Source organism: Heterodontus francisci, chromosome 41 (assembly GCF_036365525.1).
Source record: "Heterodontus francisci isolate sHetFra1 chromosome 41, sHetFra1.hap1, whole genome shotgun sequence".
NCBI classification, from domain to species: Eukaryota; Metazoa; Chordata; class Chondrichthyes; order Heterodontiformes; family Heterodontidae; genus Heterodontus; species Heterodontus francisci.
Genome location: NC_090411.1, coordinates 23,178,925 through 23,197,605, shown reverse-complemented (window position 1 = coordinate 23,197,605; position 18,681 = coordinate 23,178,925). Strand labels below are relative to the sequence as shown.

At 44.1% G+C, this 18,681-nt stretch overlaps 1 protein-coding gene across 2 annotated transcripts in view; it reads right to left on the bottom strand.

Annotated features, from left to right (window-relative positions):
• Positions 1-13,745, bottom strand: part of eif3s6ip (eukaryotic translation initiation factor 3, subunit 6 interacting protein) — a 48,393-nt gene extending 34,648 nt beyond the window's left edge. The window contains exons 1-2 of one of the 2 annotated variants that reach the window (XM_068019513.1): positions 13,607-13,745; positions 3,572-3,625 (exon numbers count right to left, since the gene is read on the bottom strand). In XM_068019513.1, coding sequence (XP_067875614.1) covers positions 3,572-3,625; positions 13,607-13,639 — 87 coding nt within the window. In that variant the 5' untranslated portion in view covers positions 13,640-13,745. The remainder of the gene's footprint in view (positions 1-3,571; positions 3,626-13,606) is intronic. The other variant, XM_068019514.1, reaches the window with a different exon arrangement.
• Positions 13,746-18,681: the final 4,936 nt, after the last annotated feature.

Sequence of the window (18,681 nt, the reverse complement as noted above, 5' to 3'; positions counted from 1 at the left end):
TGGGATTAGTGTAGGATTAGTATAAATGGGTGGTTGATGTTCGGCAGAGACTCGGTGGGCCGAAGGGCCTGTTTCAGTGCTGTATCTCTAAATATAAAAATAAATAAAGAATAAAAAGTGCGATTAATAGGAAACACATTATTACCATCCTGACTGGAATACATAATGCTGTCCCTTCTTGGTCTGTGGGTCACAACATTGCAATTCCCCACCTAACTTCATTTTGGGAACACCATCACAAGGGTGGTAGTAATTTACGGAACAGGTCCATACCCACGTTCTCAGGGCAGCTAGTAATGGGCAATAAAGGCATTGTTAACACCACCCACATCTGAAGAACAAATCAAAATGTTCAAGAATAAAGCAAAGAAGAATGGGTGGATTATTTAGAGTTTCTAATATACATAAAATACAACATTATTATGTAATTAAACATCAACATTACTGCCAATAATAAGAAATAGGAGTCGGCCCTTCGGATCTGCTCCGCCATTCAATATCATGGTTGACCTTCTACCTCAGCTGCACCTTCCCACAACTATCCCTATTTCCCATGAGTCCCTTAAACTCCAAAAATCTATTGATCTCTAACTTGAATATGCTCAACGATTGAGCAGCCACAACTCTTGGGAGTAGAGACTGGGGTATAGACAATTAGCAACAAGACACAAGCTCTTCCATTCAATCACTAAAATTATCCATAATAAAATCACCAAACTAAATTTACACACTAAAACTCATGTAATGGATTGAGGAAGGGAAATCAAATCCTAAGACGAAAAAAAACAAAATGACTAGGAGAAAGAAAACAGAGTAAAATGTTTCCTGGCATGATTTCAAAGAGCAGCTGGGGAATGCTCCCCTGTCGTGGTCAATATCGATCCCTCAACCAACATCACTTAAAAAAAATGATCTGGTCATTGTATCACTGCTGTTAGTGGAAGCTTACTGTGTGCAAATTGGCTGCTGTGTTTCCTACATTACAACAGTGATGAAAACTTCAAAAGTACTTCATGGGTTGTAAAGCGCTTTGGGACGTCCTGAGGTTTGAAAGGCGCTATAGAAATCCAAGTCCTTCTTTTTACTTGAAACACTTAACTTGTCTGTTGTCTCCATAGACTTCGATTGAATTGCTGAGTATTTTGTGTTTAAATAAGTTGCCCATTTTTTTCTACGGATATGCAACACTGTACATTTCCTAAACTGAATTTTAGCTGCCACATTTTTCAACCTTGGAAATCCTGCCCAGCTCCAGCACTTCTATAGCTCCCTGGCTGCTTTACCATATTCAAGTTACCCCTCAATATCCCAAGTTTAGTATTGTTATACAAGTGATTTTTTTTGAGGAATTCGTAGACAAGCTGAATATATGTTGGACCAGTTTTTTTTCCAAGAGGACACTGAAAAAACTAGTTTGGCAACAATGTTTACTGGTTGTCACATGACAAGTTAAAAATAGAAGAGAAACCCTGGTAACATGGGAAGAAGTGGGCAGAGAAGTCAGTCACACGCCTTGATTGGACAAGCCCGGGAGCAGTAGCACGCACCTGAGAGAGAAAACTCGCAGGCTTTTGGTTGTAGGGTCAGTGTGTTTTACCTTCTGGAGTGAGCGGCTGATAAAGTTAGCCTGCTGCTGAAGAAGTGAAGGGAGGAGAGAAGACCACAACCCAGCTCACTTTCCAGCATCTCTAACAGACCCTGAGAAGTCCACTGTGTCAATTCATCTCGTCTCCAATCTTTGAGGAAAAGCCTGCTAGACTGGTTCTCAACACCGCCTGAAAAGAACTGTTCTAAAAGTTTTCAGCGACCCGTCTACATGTATTCAGAAGTTAGACTGTACGTCAGTTTTGGAACACAATGTATCTCATCTTGTTTTCTTCAGGATTGAGCAAGTAATCAGCCCAAGTTTAGTTTAGTTTAGAGATACAGCACTGAAACAGGCCCTTCGGCCCACCGAGTCTGTGCCGACCATTAACCACCCATTTATACTAATCCTACACTAATCCCATATTCCTGTCACATCCCCACCTGTCCTATATATTTCCCTACCACCTACCTATACTAGGGGCAATTTATAATGGCCAATTAACCTTATCAACCTGCAAGTCTTTGGTATGTGGGAGGAAACCCACGCAGACACAGGGAGAACTTGCAAACTCCGCACAGGCAGTACCCAGAATCGAACCCGGGTCCCTGGAGCTGTGAGGCTGCAGTGCTAACCACTGCGCCACTGTGCCAAGTGTGATTTTTTGTCTATAACAAAGATCTGAACCAAAATCCCTTTTATTTTTCTGGTTAACAGGTTTATATATGTGTGAGGGGCTAAGATAAAAAGGGAATTTTAAAATTTAAATCTGTGTGTTTATGCTTTACTTCATTACTAGTTAAGACATGTTTTATAATAGACTGATAATTTTGTTGTCCATTCAAGAAACCTGGTTAATGTGTTCTATTCTGGGAAAAATAGAGTATATGATCGACTGCATAAGTAAGTGGGACAATATAAAATATATGTTGTGACCTGTGGAAAAGTGGGACTAGAATAAACAGTGCACTCCTCCCGCCTCGGTCATAACAGTAATATCAGTAAATCAGATTTCAGGTTTTGTAGGTTTCACAAAAAAGCAGGTGCCTATCTTTTTTAAAGTTAGATCCAAACACGTCATTGAATCATATATTTGGAATCCAAAAAGGACACTGAAACACCATCAGGAAGACTGTGCCCTTTCAAGTAATTGGTGCCAGAAACGGTACAAAGTGGGAATGCGGTGGGGCTGAGGACGTCGTCCTGAAGCTCACTTAAAACTAGGTCATGGCCCTCGTTGCCATAAAACGGGCAAATTGTGGACCCCAACTGGGCGTCCCAGTTGCGGCATTCACAAAATCATCCAGCTCAGACAAGGGCGGTGGGCAGACAGGACAGTGGGTGAGCCCAGGCCTCTAAGCGCTGTCATGGAGACAGGAGGGGGCACACCTGCTTCTCCCAAGTTCACATTTAAGGTAATTGGAAACAAAAACTTTGTTTTTTGGCAGCAGCCTCTAACGGTCCTTCAAGAGCCATAATCGTTCTGGAGAAACTGTAGTGCATTGCTCTGACCAGTTTCTGCCAAATCTGGGAGGAGAGTCCTGAAACAAGCGTTAAGCCCCTGAATACTGCATCAGAGGACTCAACACATGATTCAGGCGGGCCCGGACACGTGGAAATTAGCAGCTTCCAACTTGGGGGCTGGGGGGTACGGTGGCAGTAAGGTGCGATGGGGACCAATTTTTCATTCTACTTCTCCCTTATTTACCCTAATTGTTATCCAGTTGTCATACTTAACTTTCTGAAATATTAATTTATATTTTGGCCAGTGATATCTGATTTAAGTTGAATTATTAAGTTTTGACATGGAGGGGGAAACAATGGGCCGCAGTGATACGAGTATAAACCATGGGGATATGAAGGTAGAACGAGAGATCGGGAAAAAAGGCTTTTGAGTGATGCGAGACCTACCGTGGCTAACAGCTGTTAATAAAACCCTCTCAGAGAATAATACAGAAATGACTAATTAATAAATGAAACTCTTACTTTGCTATTTGTGTTCCCTTCCCCTCTAGAATGTGTACTGTCATCTTTTACAGCCTGCAATACAAAATAAATGTGCATACAAGAATACAGCATGGCAATTACATCACAGCTTGCTTACTGCAGCGCATTTTGGAACTGAAACTCAGAGCTTCCTCTAATTAGCAAGAGACAGATAAAGGTATCCCCAATGCCTTAGTAGGCAAGTGGACAGTTGGTGCATGAACCATACAAACCAGAACGGCCTCCAGTGTCACCCTCATCTGTGATGAGTCATGCTCGCTTAGCCAAAGTGGCAATGAAGCCACTACCTTTAGTGTCTACAACAACAACCCACATTTATATAGCACCTTTAATATAGTAAAACGTCCCAAGGCGCTTCACAGGATTGTTATCAGACAGGTTGACACCGAAGCTCGTGGAGAGCCATTAGGACGGTGACCAAAAGCTTGGACAAACAGGTAGGTTTTAAGCAGCAACTTAAAAGATGAGGGTAAAGGTGGAGAGACAGAGAGGTTCAGGGTGGAAGTTCCAGAACTAAGGGTCTAGGCAGTTGAAGACATGGCTGCCAATGGCGCAGCACAGAAAATTGGCGATGCACAAGAGGTCAGACATAGTGAGGGTAAAGAAATCATCCAGTCGTCCACTGTTGAAAAGTTCACATCAGCCAAGCAAAGGATTTGGCTCAGCTACAAGTCTCCAGAATTAAGTAGCCTCAGTGTTAGACTCACATGTAAAGAATAATCTCCAGGGCAAGATTGTGAAAGGCTGACTGTGCCTCTGGAATCATACCCGAATACAGGCATCAGCAAAGGATTTAAAATAAAACGAACACTGCACCTTCAGCCAAAAAGAAAGACCTCTAATGAACAATAGCCATGCACGATGCCCTCTCGTCAGCTGGGTGTCTATTAGTGTTACTGCGTCAAATGCAACTTAAACTTAAAGATCCTCGAGTTAATTTCTGTCTTCTGCATAACTCCAGTCAGATGGTACACTAATAAACAGTCACTGTGTTTCATATGGGACCGAGGCACAATCCTCTGTTTTGCCTGACAGTGAACAACACTCCTGGACAAATGCACCACAAATTAAATGCATCAAATGTTTGCCCTTAAAATTAAGAAGGGGTTCGATAAGGTGGATGTGAAGCAATCGTTTCCAGTTCTGGCTTAGTCCAGACAAGGGGGCATAAACACAAGATCGTCACTAACAGATCAAATAAAGGATTTTCTTTAGTGGTGAAAGTGCAGAACCCACTGCCACATGGAGTGGTAGAAGCAGATAGCATATTTAAAGGGAAGCTTGATGCACACAGTAGACAGAAGGGAAGAGTGGGAATAGGCTCATGTGAAATACAAACACAGGCGTAGACCAGATGGGTTGAATGATCTGTTTCTGTGCTGCAGATTTTACATAATTCTATGCCGAGATATGACCAGAGAAAAGTTCCATCTAAATAAGATCTTTTGCTTGCTTAAAATATATTCAATTACGTCCCAAGTTTCACAATGTGAGAGATTGCAGTCCCTCTTCCAATATTTGAAGGGGCTGCCCCTCAACTTCTGCCTCCACTTCATCCCATGCTCTAGATCAATGTTATAGAGGGGCGGGGGGGTGGGGGGGGGGGGGGGGGAGGGGTCAGAGGACCTCTTTGCCAGTCTGTTACTGGCCAAGGTGGCTATCTACGGGTCCAGGTTGGGCGCCACCCATGAGAGCGGTTGCTCTGCCTGCCTGCCTCTCTTCCACAGTCTTGGTCGCAATCAGGAGGCCTTGGAGAGGGAGCACGTAGTGTCCATCTTGAGACCTCTAGCAACTGCTGGGCACTGCAGAGACTGGAGTGTATAGAGGACACTAACATTATTTAATTTTTAAGTTTCCTACAATTTCTTTATGAGTTGTGCCCTTTTATAAAGTGAAGTACTTGGGTTCGGTTCTTGCCTATTGCTTGACATTCAGATTTCAAAGACCAATGTCACGGCACATCTCGGTCAATGATACCATAATCCTGAATTAAATACCATATATATTTACATGCAAGGCAGCCCAAGCATAGGGTAATCCCAGTCCAAAATTAAACACACAAAATAAAGAAAAAATCCATCACTGTTCTCCAAGGCTTACAGCCACCAAAATTCTCATCTTTATATCTACTTGTGCCCACGAATAACTTGTGCAGTTCTTTCTCATTACATTTCTATCAGCTGTTGCTCTGCTCCACCACTTCTTTGGCCTCCTTGTCTCGGGAGACAATGGGTAAGCGCCTGGAGGTGGTCAGTGGTTTGTGGAGCAGCGCCTGGAGTGGCTATAAAGGCCAATTCTAGAGTGACAGACTCTTCCACAGGTGCTGCAGAAAAAATTGGTTGTGGGGCTGTTACACAGTTGGCTCTCCCCTTGCGCTTCTCTCTTTTTTCCTGCCAACTGCTAGTCTCTTCGACTCGCCACACTTTAGCCCCGCCTTTATGGCTGCCCGCCAGCTCTGGCGAACGCTGGCAACTGACTCCCACGACTTGTGATCAATGTCACAGGACTTCATGTCGCGTTTGCAGACGTCTTTAAAGCGGAGACATGGACGGCCAGTAGGTCTGATACCAGTGGCAAGCTTGCTGTACAATGTGTCCTTGGGGAACCTGCCATCTCCCATGCGGCTCACATGGCCAACCCATCTCAAGCGCCGCTGACTCAGTAGTGTGTATAAGCTGGGGATGTTGGCCGCCTCGAGGATTTCTGTGTTGGAGATGCGGTCCTGCCACCTGATGCCAAGGATTCTCCGGAGGCAGCGAAGATGGAATGAATTGAGACGTCGCTCTTGGCTGACATACGTTGTCCAGGCCTCGCTGCCGTAGAGCAAGGTACTGAGGACACAGGCTTGAAACACTCGGACATTTGTGTTCCGTGTCAGTGTGCCATTTTCCCACTCTCTTGGCCAGTCTGGACATAGCAGTGGAAGCCTTTCCCATGCGCTTGTTGATTTCTGCATCGAGAGACAGGTTACTGGTGATAGTTGAGCCTAGGTAGGGGAATTCTTGAACCACTTCCAGAGCGTGGTCGCCGATATTGATGGATGGAGCATTTCTGATGTCCTGTCCCATGATGTTCGTTTTCTTGAGGCTGATGGTTAGGCCAAATTCGTTGCAGGCAGCCGCAAACCTGTCGATGAGACTCTGCAGACACTCTTCAGTGTGAGATGTTAATGCAGCATCGTCAGCAAAGAGGAGTTCCCTGATGAGGACTTTCCGTACTTTGGTCTTCGCTCTTAGGCGGGAAAGGTTGAAAAACCTGCCACCTGATCTTGTGTGGAGGAAAATTCCTTCTTCTGAAGACTTGAACGCGTGTGAGAGCAGCAGGGAGAAGAAAATCCCAAACAGTGTGGGTGTGAGAACACTGCCCTGTTTCACGCCACTCAGGATAGGAAAGGGGTCTGATGAGGCGCCGCTATGCTGAATTGTGCCTTTCATATTGTCATGGAATGAGGTGATGATACTTAGTAGCTTTGGTGGACATCCGATCTTTTCTAGTAGTCTGAAGAGACCACGTCTGCTGACGAGGTCAAAGGCTTTGGTGAGACCAATGAAAGCAACGTAGAGGGGCATCTGTTGTTCGCGGCATTTCTCCTGTAGCTGACAAAGGGAGAACAGTATGTTAATGGTCGATCTTTCTGCTCGAAAGCCACACTGTGCCTCAGGGTAGACACGCTTGGCCAGCTTCTGGAGCCTGTTTAAAGCGACTCGAGCGAAGACTTTCCCCACAATGCTAAGCAGGGAGATTCCATGGTAGTTGTTGCAGTCCCCGCGGTCGCCTTTGTTTTTATAGAGGGTGATGATATTGGCATCGTGCATGTCCTGTGGTACTGCTCCCTCGTCCCAGCACAGGCAAAGCAGTTCGTAGAGTGCTGAGAGTATGGTAGGCTTAGCACTCTTGATTATCTCAGGGGTAATGCTGTCCTTCCCGGGGGCTTTTCCGCTGGCTAGAGAATCAATGACATCACTGAGTTCCGATTTTGGTAGCTGTACGTCCAGCTCATCCATGACTGGTAGAGGCTGGGCTGCATTGAGGGCAGTGTCAGTGACAACATTCTCCCTGGAGTACAGTTCTAGGTAGTGCTCAACCCAGCGGTCCATTTGCTTGCATTGGTCAGCGATTGTGTCTCCTGATTTAGATTTGGGGGGGGGGGGCGATCGTCTTGATGGTTGGCCCAAAAGCTCTCTTAATGCCATCATACATTCCTCTGATGTTTCCGGTGTCTGAGGCCAGCTGAATATGACTGCATAGGTGTTGCCAGTAGTCATTTGCGCAGCGCCTGGCTGTTCTGTGTGCAGTGCTTCTGGCTGCTTTAAGTGCGATGGATGTTAACTCGCTGGGAGCTTTTTTGTAGTTCAGTAGTGCAATGCGCTTAGCGGCTATGACAGGTTCCAGCTCTTCAAAATGAGATCGAAACCAGTCTGCATTCCGCTTCACACGTTTGCCATAGGTGGTCATGGCTGACTCATAGATGGCATCTCTGATGTGGGCCCACATGGTCTCAGCATCCCCTGTGGGAGTATTTTGAAGGGCTTTTTCAAGTGAATTTAGAAATTTTTGTAACAGCTGTGGATAAGAAATTCTGCTCATGTTGATGCGCGGGTGGCCCTTCTGCTTGGAGTGATGGAGCTTCTTTGGTTTGAGTCTAACCTTGCTGCACACCAGGGAGTGGTCGGTGTCGCAGTCCGCACTGTGGAAGCTGCGTGTGATTTGAACACAGTTTAAGGAGGCTCGCCTTGTGACGATGAGGTCCAGCTGGTGCCAACGACGTGATCTTGGGTGCCTCCAAGAAACCTGGTCACAGGGTTTAGTGTGAAAGAACGAGTTGGTGATGCAGAGGTTATGATAGGTACACAACTCAAGCAGTCTCTGTCCATTCTCATTCATCCTTCCAATGCCATAGTGCCCAAGGCAGGAGGGCCATGAGTCATGGTCGGCCCCAACCCTGGCATTCAAGTCCCCCAGCAGGAACAGATGTTCGGTATTGGGAATGCTACTAATGATATTATGGAGTTTCTCGTAGAACTGGTCTTTAACTTCAGGTGGGGAGCAGAGTGTTGGAGCATAGATGCTGAGTAGGTGTACTGGACCAGAGACGGTGAGCAGTCGGATGGACAGTATGCGTTGTGAGCCATTTGAAGGAGGCTCTATCATGCTGAGCAAGGAGTTTCTGATGGTGAAGCCCACTCCATGCTGTCTTGGTTCTTCAGGATCCCTACCCTGCCAGAAGGTGGTGTAGTCTTGCTCTGTTAGAGATCCGCTCGCAGGGAGGCGTGTCTCCTGAAGTGCTGCAATGTCCACATTGCGTCTACTGAGCTCGTTGTTAATGATGGCGGCCTTCCGAGAATCGTTGATTTGTGTAAGGTCTTCCGACAGGGCAGGACACATAGTTCTGACGTTCCAGCTTGCAAAACGAAGGGCTGGTACCTTCTTTCCTTTTTTCGTGCTGTTTGGTGCGGTGTTGCAGTCCACTTTTCGGGCAATGACCCTGAGCTCCAAACACCCATTGAAGCAGGTGGACTGTGGCGGGACAGAACCTTGTTGACCGGGGGCTGCCCGGTTTGAGGCGGGCGGTAGCTGTCCAGTGAGTAATCAGTACATTTAATCAGTACATTTTAGCCCTAACTACAAGTTGGGCCCACTGCCCTCTCCCAGCCATACCTGCTCTTTGCTTTCTTCATTGAGCACTGAATTGTGCTCAAATTGACATCCAGTTTTCTGGACGCCTAGGCTACACTTCTCTACCGGACAAAATTGCAAAGTACAGCTGGTGATACTCTGATCTTCTATCCTGTTGTCTACATCGGCCAGAGCGTCCGTGGCCACGGCATGCTCCACCACTATCGTGATATTTAAATGGAAATATTCTCTGCTCATGTTAAATCTCCTCATCCATGAGAGAGAAAGCTGAGAAACAGCACTGATAGAGGTCTTTATCAAACGTTTTCAGTAGAGCTGATGTGGAGATGCTGTTAACTATATATCAATTGTGTTTAATTGTACACAATTAATTAACTGGGGTTTCACTTCAGCACATATAAAGAGACACTTACTGAAACTGTGGAGCAGCTGAGTGAGGAGGTATATGCATGTAATATTTCACTCTGCAAATAAATGTCTGACTAAAGATTGGCTCCAGTATCATCCTTCGCCAACTGGTTTTCCGGACTAGAACAGTTGTTACCACTTTTGGAGAGGACCAAAACAACTGGGGCCACAAATATAAGATAGTCACTGATAAATCCAATAGGGATTTCAGGAGAATCTTCTTATCCAGAAATGTTTAGAATATGGAACCTGCTGGAACATATATAATCCCATTTATTTATTTATTATGGAGGATGTTAGAAATATCAAGGCACTTCTCCAAGATGTGTATATCTCGTAACAGCAAGAGATCGACAGATGAATTTGTTCACATGTAATTTTATTATTTGATTTTCTGAAGTGTTGCTCAGTGAAAATTGAAAATTAGATGGTTCCCCGTTTGCCTCATTTTGTTTTTCTCATCTTTTTATCCATAACAGTACTTGTTTCTGTCCGTTCAGATTGCTTTGATTGGTCAGTTTAAGGGGCATGTCTGTTGGTGGGTTTATTTAGTGGGCGATGAAAGGCCTACACTGAGGCACATGGGGCATGGAGGACTGGAGTGCGTGGCATGGTGGTTTAGTAGAGAACAAAAACAGCGGAAGGTAAGGGGAGCCCAACAACAAAATTACCCTGGCTGGAAAGACTGTTTCAGTGCGGGATGGGATAGGGATGACACGAGAAGGATGGGGATGACAAGGGAGTGTTGAATGAGATGATGGAATAGGTCAAGTGTGGCAAAATGGCAGGGACAATTATTTGATTCAAATTATTCAAAAGCTGTTCTTGGTGCTAAAATGAAGATTCATTAGATTTCAATGAACAAGTCTTAGAAAAGCTGCCAGGGGATCTAAAAGAATTCATCAGCATTGATTCTATAGACCAAGAAGACGATAACAGTCTATACCCTCCAGAATTTTTACACAGTCTAACTCCAATGAGAATGCCATTGCACAAAATTAGATTCAAGGAAGGAATAGTTATAATGCTGCTTCAAAACTTTAATCCTAAAGGACTTTGTCCTCGAACAGGATTGGTAGTTAGGAAGCTGTTTTCTTTGATGATGGATGCTGAAATTATAACAGGCAGATTTCAAGGAAATAGTGTTTATTTGTCAAATAATATTGAGCCCATCAGATGTAATTCTGCCTTTTCAACTCCGGAGGAAACAGTTCCTAATTAGACTTTCACATTCTATGATTATAAACAAGTCACAAAGCCAGAGTTCTGATAAAATTTGTATTTATTTTCTAGGCCTATTTTTACACATGAATAGCTTTACGTTATTTTTTCCAGAGTGAGAAGTTTTGATTTTGTTAAAGTCTTCGAAAGAATGACCAGAAATCCTGTATTTAAAAAAAGTACTGTTGCAAAATTTGACCACATGTTTTGCAGGTCTCTGCTAGTTTATTATATTAATCTGATGCCCAGAAGCTTTATTTAATACATTGCCTTATTAATTCTGGTGCATTCTTCTGAAAGAGGGACCTGTGGATGAATCTATCAGAAAAGCATTACATGTTTTTTTTCCCCTCTCTGCTACATCTAAAGCTTAATGATACCGAAAAATCCAAGGTGAAGGGCCAAGGCCCATATTGCAGAACATCAAGTTTGAAAAGAGCTGTTGAGATAATTCAGCTTAAGAGATGGCAAGATTTGATTTAAAAGCCTGTAGATTGTAGAAGAAAAGACTGAGAGTGGTATGGAATTCCACAGCTTTGAGGTCCTGTGATAGAGGTGCTGCTATGTCCAGACTGGCCAAGAGAGTGTGGGAAAATGGCGCACTGACACGGAACACAAAAGTCCGAGTGTATCAAGCCTGTGTCCTCAGTACCTTGCTCTATGGCAGCGAGGCCTGGACAACGTATGTCAGCCAAGAGCGACATCTAAGTTCATTCCATCTTCGCTGCCTCCGGAGAATACTTGGCATCAGGTGGCAGGACCGTATCTCCAACACAGAAGTCCTCGAGGCGGCCAACATCCCCAGCTTATACATACTACTGAGTCAGCGGCGCTTGAGATGGCTTGGCCATGTGAGCCGCATGGAAGATGGCAGGATCCCCAAAGACACATTGTACAGCGAGCTCGCCACTGGTATCAGACCTACTGGCCGTCCATGTCTCCGCTTTAAAGACGTCTGCAAACGCGACATGAAGTCCTGTGACATTGATCACAAGTCGTGGGAATCAGTTGCCAGCGTTCGCCAGAGCTGGCGGGCAGCCATAAAGGCGGGGCTAAAGTGTGGCGAGTTGAAGAGACTTAGCAGTTGGCAAGAAAAAAGACAGAGGCGCAAGTGGAGAGCCAACTGTGTAACAGCCCTGACAAACAAATTTTTCTGCAGCACCTGTGGAAGAGCCTGTCACTCTAGAATTGGCCTTTATAGTCACTCCAAGCGCTGCTCCACACACCACTGACCACCTCCAGGCGCTTACCCATTGTCTCTCGAGATAAGGAGGCCAAAGAAGATAGAACAAAGTAGAAGAAGAGACATCTTAATGGTATTGTAGGGATTTTGGAACAAATACTGCAGGGAAGATAAATGAGTGGAGGCAAGAGCAGAAAGTATTATCCCCATGGGGAGTTTTAGTAGAAAGAAGAATTTCACTGTATGATCACAAGCAAACATGCATAGTTATGTAAATGTAAACATAAATATAGGATAGTCACTAATAAATCCAATAGGGAATTCAGGAGAAACGTCTTTACCCAGACAGTGGAGAGAACGTAGCACACACTACCTAGCTGAGGCGAATAGCATAGCTGCATTTAAGGGGAAGCTGGGTAAATACATGAGAAAGGCAAAGGAGGACATGCAGACAGGGTGGGAGGAGGCTTGTTTGGAGCATCAATACCAACACAGACCAGTTGGACTGAATGGCGTGTTTCTGTGCTGTAAAGTCTAAGCCATTAACAGTTGTGATCTTATCCGTCTGAGAATGAATATTGTAGAAGACACCAACTATCAAAAATAATCACCTAAATTCTGAATTTATATTATCCAGTTTACAAGATTGGAAACCAAGCCTATATAATTACTGCTTAGCACTAAATAAAGCATTATTACTCCAAGCAGCAGTTAACCTAACAAATTACTATCAAATAAAGCAAAAGCTATTAAATGTGAAGATGAAGTTTTCAGAACACTTTTAAAATATGGACATAACACACAACTGCCAAAACACAAGTTACCAGGCCACATCGTGCAAACCACAGGTCTGTCGTGCCGGAAAATTTCTAGTTGGTACCAACAGGCAGGTCAGATTTCCTGACTTCAGCAAATCTGCTTTAAATCAGCACTGGTTTATGGAAAAAAAGGTGGGAGAACTCCTCAACCTTGCTCTTTGAAGAAGTGTCACCTACTTTTCCTTCATTTGTAGAAGCGCAGCGGTGCAACAGGTACATTCTGAAGCAGAACTTACCCTGTCATGTTGCTCTGCTGAATAAGTTCAGCCCTTTAACATTACTAAAAAAAAGAGATTGTGGGGGGGGGGGGGGGGGGTGTAGGAATCAACGCTTGAGAGCTTCCTGGGAACAAACCTAAACTTCAGTTTGTACCAGGACGGTGATGCTTACAGCTTGCGAATCTGGAAGGGTGGGAATAGAGAAAACAAACCCACCAGAAAAATAATGTCCGGACATTAAATACAAGATTTAACTTTAAAATTAAAATGCAGATGAGCAAATGCTGGAAATGTAAACCGAAAAGGGAAAAATGCATTTGTAGGAAACAGTATACATGGAGCGTTTGTTTTAATTCTAGTGCTAGTGGAAATAAATAAATACGAATGTTTAAAGATTACATGAAGCGTTTGGGGCTTTATTGACAACTTGAGGCTCCTTTGGGCCTCAGGCTCGCAGGAACCATGCGTTAGGACAATAACAAAATAACCAAAATATCAGCAAGAAACCCGACTCTCGCTACATACTCACCTCCGCCGTATATTCGTCCGTAAAAGCCGACATCTCCGCTGGCTTTCTTCCTTTTTAAAAATTATTTTTAAAGGGAATTTTCCGCATACACGAGTTCACAACCAGCCGGCCTTTGGTGCCGCACTAAAAAGGTTCCCCCCAGTCCCAGTTAGGCTCAAGAGCCAAAGAACAGTTCCGCCGCAGTAAACATTGACTGCGTGTAGCCTCTGCAGCCACAATGGAAAGTTGTCTGCATGTGTTTTTTTTTTACCTCTCAGCTGGATGCAAAAGATCCCAAGACACCTATTTCGAAGAAGGGGAGTTCTCCACCTTTCCTTTAACTCTCTCCACAGATGTTGCCTGACCTGTTGTGTATTTCCAGCATTTTCTTTTTTCATTTCAGATTTCCAGCATCCACAGTATTTCGCATTTGTTTTTGAATTCCCCCTGGCCAATATTTAACCCTCAACCAATGTCACCAAAAAAAACTCCACCCAGATTATCTGGTCATTGCCACATTTCTGTTGGTGGGAGCTTGCTGTGCGCAAATCAGCTGCTGCTGTCAAATGTATAATTGCGGTATAGTACAGAGTAGTCATGCAGCCGCTTTGGATAAAGATGTCTGTTAAATAGCTGAATAATAATTTGCATTTTATAAATACATTTGCGAGAAATATCCAGAACATTTTCTAAAATTATCATTACTATTAACTATAATATAGATGGTACAGATGGTACAGCTTATATGGCGGGCAGCCATAAAGGTGGGGCTAAAGTGTGGCGAGTCGAAGAGACTTAGCAGTTGGCAGGAAAAAAGCGAGGCGCAAGGAGAGAGCCAACTGTGTAACAGCCCCGACAAACAAATTTTTCTGCAGCACCTGTGGAAGAGTCTGTCACTCTAGAGTTGGCCTTTATAGCCACTCCAGGCGCTGCTCCACACACCACTGACCACCTCCAGGCGCTTACCCATTGTCTCTCGAGACAAGGAGGCCAAAGAAGAAGATGGTACAGCACTATTGCAGTTGCTACGAAGCTGACTGAATGGCAGGTGACGTGAACACATGGAAGATTTGAGATTTAGTGTAAAGTGCAAATGGCATGATCAAAAAAGCATAATTGCTGCTTTAAGAACCAGCTTCAAAAGGATTTTCATACTTACAACCAACCAGAAAAGAAACACCTAAATTATGTTCACTATGCCACTGTTTCCATTTCAGGTGGAGATAGGACATCCATTAAAGAACACAAATGTACCACTAAACAGAAAGATGCTCTTACAGCATGTGCTCGCTCAAGTCCTGTTACTGATTTTTTCCCCCATAAAGTTAAGCCAACACAAATTATGCTGCATAGAAGGTGGGTATGAAAAGCTGACATTCCTGAACAGTGTTATTGTATTATTTAGTCTGAATGTGCTTCAATAGTGTGACGTCACATCTGTGTCACAATGCATGATTGTTTTGTATATGTAGTGTATATGTGCAACTGCTAAAATATAGGCTAAAAAATTATGCCTCACTGCATTGTGCAACCCACATTTTCTGTCCTGGCTACTTTGCTGTGCTCCCATTCTGTATTTCCCTGGATTTGGTTTAGAATATATGGTCACCATAAGTTAAGAGGCAACCACATTACTTTGGAGTCCGGAGTCACACATAAGACAGACTGGGTAAGGACGGCAGGTTTTCTTCCTTAAAGTAAACCAAAAGAATTTTTTTTTAATGACAATCCGGTAGTCTCAATTAGATACAGCAACTTATATTTATTTAGCACTTTTAACATAAAACGTTCCAAGGCACTTCACATGGATTATGAAGCAAAATTAGACACCAAGCCGCATAATGCAATATTAGGACTCAAATAGATACATTTTAAGGAGTACCCAGTGAGGATTTGAAGATGATCCTCAGTGCATCTGCTATTTCCTCCCTGGCCTCCTTTAACAAGGCAAAAAGGGAGGTAAAGAGTTGGAGAGGTTCAGGGAGGGAATTCCAGAGCTTAGGGCCTAGCCAGCTGAAGGCACGGCCACCAATGATGGGGCAATTGAAATTATGGATGCTCGAGAGGCCAGAATGAGATGAGCACAGATCTCTGAGGGTTGTGGGGCTAGAGGAGATTAGTGATAGTGCAAATTGTGAGAGGGAGATAGAACAAATATGTAGGAAAATTTCAGACTGCAAAAACTATAGCTCAATAATAGTTGAAGATTTCAACTCACCTAATATCAACTGGGATACAAACAGTGTGAAGGGCACAGAGGGTACAAAATTCTTGAACTGCATTCAAGGGAACTTTTTTAGCCAGCATGTAACAAGCCCGACGAGAGTGGGTGCAATTCTAGATTTAGTCTTTGGGAAGGAAGCTGGGCAATTGGATGAAGTAACAGTGGGTAAAGCCTGGGTACCTGACCTGAACCCGACTAGATCCGACTACATATGTCGGGTTCGGTCTATGTTCCGAGTCCAGCATTCGGGCTCGGGTCGGGTCTGGCTGGACACTGCTGCTTCTGGGAAGTCACGGGATCAGGTTCATCCATGATTCCCCACAACTCCATCTGCAGGAATAGCCTGCTGCCGAAAAAAAATTAAAGGACTCGGGCCTGGGCCTGGGTCAGGGTCAGGTTCGGGTTGGTTGTGGTCGAGTCGGGCCCCGGTTGGGTTTTAATTTTATACCCGTGCCAGGCTTTAACAGTGGGTGACCATTTTGGAGATAGTGACCATAATAGTTAGTTTTAATATAATCATCGAAAAGCAGGAGTAAATGTTTTAAATTGGGGGAAAGCAAATTTTATGAAGCTGAGAGATGACCTGGCCAAACTGGACTGGATACAGCTACTTGAAGGAAAATCAGTGGCAAACCAGTGGGAGGCATTCAAAAGCGAGATAGTACAGGCACAGTGTAGGCATGTCCCCACAAAGATAAAGGGTAGTATGGCCAAATCTAGAGCTCCCTGGTTATCTGGAAGCTTACAGGGTAAGTTAAAGCAGAAAAAGAAAGCTTAAGACAATCACAAAAAACTTAATACTTTAGAAAGCCTAGAGGAGTATAGAAAGTGCAGCGGTGGAGTAAAAAAGGAAATTAGAAAAGCAAAGAGAGGACATGAAAAATTATTGGCAGGTAAAATCAAGGAAAACCCAAAGATGTTTTATCAGTACATTAAGAGCAAGAGGATAACTAAGGAAAGGTAGGGCCAATCAGAGATGTACAAGGGAACTTATGCGTGAATGCAGAAGATGTGGGCAGGGTTCGTAATGCGATTTTTTGTCTCTGTCTTCACAAAGGAGAGGGTTGATGCAGACATTGTACTTAAAGAGGAGGAGTGTGAAATATTAGATATGATAAGCATCATGAGAGAGGAAGTACTAGAGGGTCTGACATCCTTGAAAGTGGATAAATCGCCAGGGCCGGATGGATTGCATCCCAGATTGTTAAAGGAAGCCAGGGAGGAAATAACAGACGTGCTCAGGATCATCTTCAAATCCTCACTGGACACAGGCGAGGTACCAGATGATTGGAGGTCTGTGAACGTTGTACCATTGTTTAAAAAGGGTGCGAGGGATAGGCCAAATAATTATAGGCCAGTCAGTCTGACCTCGATGGGTAAATTATTAGAATCAATTCTGAGGGACAGGATAAACTGCCACTTAGAAAGGCATGGATTAATCAGGGATAGTCAGCGTGTATTTGTTAAGGGAAGGTCACGTCTTACTAATTGATTTTTGAGGAAGTAATAAGGAGGATTGATGAGGGTAGTGCAGTGGATGTCGTCTGCACAGATTTTAGTGAGGCATTTGACAAGGTCCTGCATGGCATACTGGTCAGTAAAATGAAAGCCCATGGGATACAGGGGAATGTGGCAGATTGGATGCAGAATTGGCTCAGTGACAGGAAATAAAGGGTAGTAGTCGATGGATGTTTTTGTGAATGGAAAGTAGTTTCCAGTGGCATTCCACAGGGCTGTGTTGGGTCCCTTGCTGTTTGTGGTCTAAATTAATGATTTGGACGTAAATGTGGGAGGCATGATTAGAAAATTTGCTGAAGAAACAAAAATTGGTCGTGAAGAGGATAGCTGTAGACTCCAGAATGATATCAATGGTTTGGTTGAATGGGTGGAAAAGTGACAAATGGAATTCAATCCAGAGAAGTGTGAGGTAATGCATTTTGGGAGGCCAAATCAAGCAAGGGAGTACACAATAAACAGGAGGATATTGAGAGAGGTAGAAGAAGTGGAGTGCATGTCCACATGTCCCTGAAAGTGGCAGGACAGCTAGATAGAGTGGTGAAGAAGGCATATGGAATGCTTTCCTTTATTGGCCAAGGTATAGCATACAAAAGCCAGGATGTAATGCTGGAACTGTATAAAATGCTGGTTAAGCCGCAGTTCGAGTATTGCTTACAGTTCTGGTCACATTACAAGAAGGACATAGTTGCTCTGGAGAGAGTACAGAGGAGATTTACAAGAATGTTGCCAGGCTGTATAACTATGACTGGAAGGTTGTAACTATGAAGAAAGATTGGATAGGCTAGGGTTGTTTTCCTTGAAACAGAGGAGGCTGAGGGGTGAATTAATTGAGGTGTACAAAATTATGGGGGGCTTAGATAGACAGGAAGGTCCTGTTTCCCCTAGCGGAGAGGTGAATTACCAAGGGTCACAGATTTAAGGTGAATGGTAGAAGGATTAGAAGGGACATGAGGAAAAACTTTTTCACCCAGAGGGTGGTGGGTGTCTAGAATTCACTGCCAGGAACAGTGGTGGAGGCAGAAACCCTCAACCCATTTAAAAGGTACCTGGACATGCACCTGAAGTGCTGTAATCTGCGAGGCTATGGACCAGGTGCTGGAAGGTGGGATTAGATGGGCAGCTAGTCTTTTTGGCCGACACAAACACAATAGGCTGAATGGCCTCCTTCTGTGCCTTAATTTTTCTATGGTTCTATGAGAGAGATAGGGAGGAGCAAAGCCATGGAAGGATTTGAAAACAAGGATGAGAATTTTAAAATTGAGGCATTGCTTAACCAGGAGCCAATGTTGGTCAGTGAGCAAAGAGCTGATGGGTGGATGTGATTCGGTGCAAGTAGCAGAGTTTTGGATGACGT